The sequence below is a fragment of the Corvus kubaryi genome, unplaced genomic scaffold (genome assembly GCF_017639235.1).
Source record: "Corvus kubaryi isolate FWS band 111438036 unplaced genomic scaffold, C.kubaryi_AGA036_p1.0 133, whole genome shotgun sequence".
NCBI classification, from domain to species: Eukaryota; Metazoa; Chordata; class Aves; order Passeriformes; family Corvidae; genus Corvus; species Corvus kubaryi.
Window position 1 is genome coordinate 21392966 of NW_024580667.1, and position 4984 is coordinate 21397949.

The following is a 4984-nucleotide window of genomic DNA, read 5'->3' on the forward strand; positions in this document are numbered from 1 at the left end:
TTATTCTGACTTAGTGCCTCCCACTGGTTTGTTTTCAAACTAGTACACCTCCTATTGCAATTATCAATATGGATATGTTAACAGGGATATGTTTGTAATATTTATGATATTAAATGGTGATTCCAGTACAGGATGACAATTATTTGAGTGGAGAGAATACAATCAAAGGATGTTGCAAACTCTGCTATTGCCACCTGCTGTCCACATGCACCTTGGAATGGCTTTGGTAGGCAGGGTTGCACAACAGTTACCAAACGGATGGAAAGGACTGAAGTGCTGAGTGGGTGCAAAGTGATCAGAAGCAAAGAGCCAAAATGTAAACAAAGGTTCATCAGGAACTTGCAGAAGAAAAGATGGTCCTGAATGGCCACTGTTTTGGGGCCTTCACCTAGGGACATCTAGCTTACAGTCCATCCCTCACCTTACTGTTCCGAGCAAGCACCAGCTGTCAGTGACTGCTGCCATCTACTACAAAGTCAACCCTCCAAGCTCTTGTCTGTCTTGACAGCAGTAGGACATTCTCGGGCTGGCTACTGATGCCTTTTTTTTTTGTGTAGCAGGGCAGGGACAGATTGCAGTAGTTAATTCACTAATGAGGAGGATATGCTGCCATGACAGTGCAGCTAGGGAAGCTGAAGGTTGAGATCAGAGCTAGGGAAGGAGGGACAAGATTCTGAGGAAGAGGTAGGGGCCAGCAACAGAGCAAGAAGCAATGGAGCCAGAATGACTGACAAAGAGTGAAATGGAACTCTGCAGGGTCATTCCTCCTTCCATGTAAGAGGGACAAGCAGAGAAATTGATGGGACTGTCAAAACAGGAAGCTCAATTTAAAAAAATTGGACAAGCACAGTATATACCTGAAGAAGTAAGTGCCTCTTGCAGCTGCTTTTCCCCTAATTCTATGATGGGCATGTGAACTTTTGCCTCATACACCTCCTACCTTCTGCAGTTCTGTTAAAGAAGAACGTTTCCCTGCCTCATTCTCTGGTTAAGTAGTATTGCTGTTGCTGCACTCAGAGATGGCACTAGTAGTTATGGATTTATATTGTGCAAGGTATGAAGATGGTAGCCAGTACTACACCATAAGAAGGTACCTTGAGTTAGATGCAGAGCAGGAGAATGTTGGAGGAGTGGCAACGTGATTTGCTCAACAATTTTACACTCCTGCTGTTACACAAAGTTCTGCATAAACACCTGAAGAACTGTGGCATAGGGGAAGCCCACAGATACCCTTAGGTTTCATTCTACACATGAATTGAGAATTGGGTCCTCCGCAAACAACTGCTGAGGGCTCTGCAGCATCAGAATTTCCTTCCATTTCTGCTACAAAGGAAACCAAAGAACCCAGCAAAAAACATTAGTTTTATCTTTCTTCTCTCTTTTGTTTGGCACAAGACATGCTTTTGGTGGAGACATCTGATGGGATGAAGAAAACATCCTCATCATTCTTTCCCCCCTCTCTTCCAGACATTAAATCAGTGCTGGAGTTATGAGAATCTACACAGTCATTATCCTCCCAGTTGGAATCAAAACATGAGTGTATGAAATTAGGTGTTCAACATTTTCTTTCTGGGTTAAAATTCATGTGCAAACTAAACATGATTGTCTGTTTAATCTATCTTTTGAACTGCCACTTATAATCTGAGGGTAAAAAGCATTATTTGTGCTGACTGAATGAAGGGCAAATTTTACTGACTTGGTATTTGCTTTAAAATCATACCAGATACCAGGACCTATAGAAGAGCAACTTTTCAATAAACAAGTTAATTCTTGACAGTGAAGTTATCAGGTATCCAAGGTCCTGCTTCAGAACACGGGTTACTGATCAACCTGGGTCACTAAAGGTTCAGGTTATCTGTCTCGTAGCTTGCAGAGAGCCTGTCTGTTTTAAGTGGTGCTTCTGATGCTGAAAGACATAAATATCTCACACTTGGGTTTGGTCCAGGTCACACCAGCAGGTCTTTCTGACTGCAGCTCATATGTAACCTAGGGCAGTAAATGTTGTCTGTCTTCATCCCTTCAAAATTTTAATTGAAACATTGACAATTTACTGCCAGTTAGGCTACAAGCTTTTATAAGTTATTAACAACACTTTCTTGAAATACCCAGGAGTCTAGAGTATAAATTACAGCTGGTTTGAGTTTTAAAAAAATGTTTCAGATTTCTCATGCATATAATCTTGTTAAGTCTCTCCTGGGTAATGCTGCATTTTGATTCATTATATAGATTAAGCAGGTGCCACAGGACCAGAGGTGAACATCAGATGGTAGTTTCACTAGCTCTGGTGTCTTTTAAAGAAAATATTAATGGAATGCTGCTATAAAATCACAGGATCACACATGTCAACTAGACTATGGCACTACATGCCATATCCAGTCCTTTCTTAACCATCTCCAGGCACAGTGACTCCACCATCTCCCTGAGCAGCCCATTCCAAGATCTGATCACCCTTCCTGTGATGAAATTCTTTCTAACGTATGACCTACGCCACCCCTGCTGCGCAGCTCAAGACTATGTCCTCTTCTTCTGTCACTGGTTACCGGGGAGAAGAGGCCAACCCCCACCTGGCTACACCCTCCTTTCAGATAGTCATAGAGTGGTAAGGTCTCTCCCGAGCCTCCTTTTTTCCAGGTTAAACAACCCCAGCTTCCTCACCTGCTCCTCACAGGACTAGTGTTCCAAACCCATCACCAGCTTTGTTTTCCTTCTCTGGACTTGCTCCAGCACAAGTGTCCTTTGTGAATTGAGGAGCCCAGAACTGGACAAAGTACTCGAGTGTGGCCTCACCAGTAGAGCACAAGGCAAATGCTGCGTATGCGAGAAAACTACGTATCTAAGCAAGAAATAGCACCTTAGAAGCAAACCACACTTGCAAATAAGGAGTTTGCCCAGAAACACCTCGCGAGGTGAGGGATGGGAAGAGTTTTAAATGCCGGCAACAATAAATGCTAAATCCCTGGGAGTTTTTAAGAGCTGCCAATTAAACGGGCCGCGAAGACAGCTCCAAAGCGCCGCTACGGCCGGGCCAGGCGCTCAAGCTCTCCCGAGCCGGGCCCTGACACACAGCCTGCCGCAGCAGCCCCGCCCGCCGGTGGCTGCCCCGGGAGCCCGCGGGAGGCGCGGAGCGGTGCCAGAAGGGCGCGCCCGCCCGCGGAGCCCTGCCCGGCCCCGCCGGCGCGGAGCGGAGGCGGAAGCCGCGCCGATGAGTTGTGCGCGCTGGGCAGCGGCTGTGCGGAGCCCCGCGCTGTGCCGAGGTAAGAGCAGAGCGCGGAGCGGCCTTGCCCGGTACCCCGCGAGGATGCGGGCACGGGGCGCTGTCATCGCCCTGGCCGCACTGGCCGCGGCCGTGGCCCTCTGGCTGCGGCGTGACGAAGGTACAAACCTCCGAGCGCCGGCCCGGCGGGCAGGGGGGTGGGGCTGCTCCGGGGGGAGGCGGGTGGGCGCCGGGTGCTGCCGGGCCGGTGCGTGCTTCCCACGGAAGGAAAAGCGGCCGGGCCGGGCAGCCCCGCTGGGGGCTGGGCCGGGGCGGGAGGGAGGCGGTGGCGGCCTCGTGACGCTCCTGCCGGAGAGCAAAACCAAAGCGAAGGGGCGGCAGCGGGGCCCGGCACGATGCAGCCCACCCCCGCCTGCCGCGGGGGCCGGCCGGGCCGCTCACCTGCCCCGCGGAGGGACGGCCGAGGGCGGGGGAAGCGCTCACAGACCCGACCCCCAGCACCGCCGCAGGGTCTGCCGAGGGCAGCGGCTGCCGGGTCCCCGCGGGCCTGCGGGCGGCGCCGGCTGCGGCGCGGCTGTTGTGGCGGCCTGCAGGGGCAGCGCTGCCGCGCGTGTGCGCGCCGGTGCGGGGGGAAAGCCACCCGCCCGCCCCGGGCTGGCTGACACGGCGGCCAGGGCGCAGCGATGTCGCTGCCCGCGCTGGCGCGGCGCGGCCCGGCACGGCGGTGTGCGGGGGTGAGGTAGGCGCCGAGCGGAGCTGCAGCGCCCTGTGTGTGTCTCTGTGCGTGTGTGTGTGCAGGGATCGCGCTCCACTGCGGCTGGGAGGGAGGGAGGAGGAGGGAGGGAGGCAGGCGCACTGTGATGAGCAGGGCCTCCAAGTCCAGCCAGCGCCGTCGTCCTGTCGCTCCCAGCGGAGCCCGGGGCGGGGGAGCGGCCGCGCACGGATGACTGCCTGAGTGAGGGGTAGGAGGGGACCGCGGCTCCACGCCGGGAGCCCGCTTGTTTATTTTTTATTTATCATCATCGTTTTCGGAGGGGGCGAGTCAAGGGGAAGGGGCTTTTTTTCTTTTTTTTTTTTTTTTTGCCACCTCACCACCGCTCTTCTTGCAGGTGCCCGCAGCGCAAAGCGGCGCCTGGAAAGTTTTGTTTGCGTGCGTGCGGGCTGCGAGCGGCTGCGGCCCGGGATGCGCGTCCCGGGGCCCGGCTCTCCGCCGCTTCCCGCCGCACCGCGGCTGCCGGGGCTGGCGTAGGCGCCCCCTGGGAGAGCCGCGTGCGGGCATTAAACCCCCTCCCTCCTCCCCGCCGCCCTCCTCCGCCCCCTCCGTCCCTCCCTCTCTCCCTCCCTCCTTCCCTCTCCCCGGTGCGCGGCCATTGCAGTGACCCCGGCCGGCCAAGGATGATTACGAACACGCGGGGCTTCCTGTGGTCGGATCTGGAGACGCGGGCGCTGCTGGAGATCTGGGGCGAGGCGGACGTGCAGTCGGCGCTGGACGGCAACTTTCGGAACAGCCATGTGTACCGGGACGTGGCGTGCCGCCTGGCCGAGCTGGGCTTCGAGCGCACCCCCGAGCAGTGCCGCATCCGCATCAAGGGCCTCAAGCGGCAGTACTACCAGGCCCGGGACGGGCTGAAGAAGAACGGGCACGCCCGCAAGATATGCAAGTACTACGACGAGATGGACCGGATCCTGAGCTGCCGGGGGGGGCCCCGACGGCGCCCCCGAGCCGCTGGCCGCGCTGGCCCCGCCGCCCGACGGCGCCCAGCCGCCCGC

At 55.6% G+C, this 4984-nt stretch overlaps 1 protein-coding gene and 1 long non-coding RNA gene across 5 annotated transcripts in view; one reads left to right on the forward strand and one right to left on the reverse strand.

Annotated features, from left to right (window-relative positions):
- LOC121669540 overlaps positions 1-2662 on the reverse strand; it is an 11932-nt gene extending 9270 nt beyond the window's left edge. The window contains exon 1 of the long non-coding RNA XR_006017794.1: positions 49-2662. This is a non-coding gene — a long non-coding RNA (uncharacterized LOC121669540). The remainder of the gene's footprint in view (positions 1-48) is intronic.
- A 493-nt stretch (positions 2663-3155) lies between these two features.
- Positions 3156-4984, forward strand: part of NAXD (NAD(P)HX dehydratase) — a 54052-nt gene continuing 52223 nt past the window's right edge. The window contains exons 1-2 of one of the 4 annotated variants that reach the window (XM_042038587.1): positions 3854-3953; positions 4591-4960. In XM_042038587.1, coding sequence (XP_041894521.1) covers positions 3898-3953; positions 4591-4960 — 426 coding nt within the window. In that variant the 5' untranslated portion in view covers positions 3854-3897. Of the gene's footprint in view, positions 3375-3853; positions 3954-4590; positions 4961-4984 lie in introns of those variants that run through there. The other 3 variants (XM_042038570.1, XM_042038560.1, XM_042038579.1) reach the window with 3 other exon arrangements.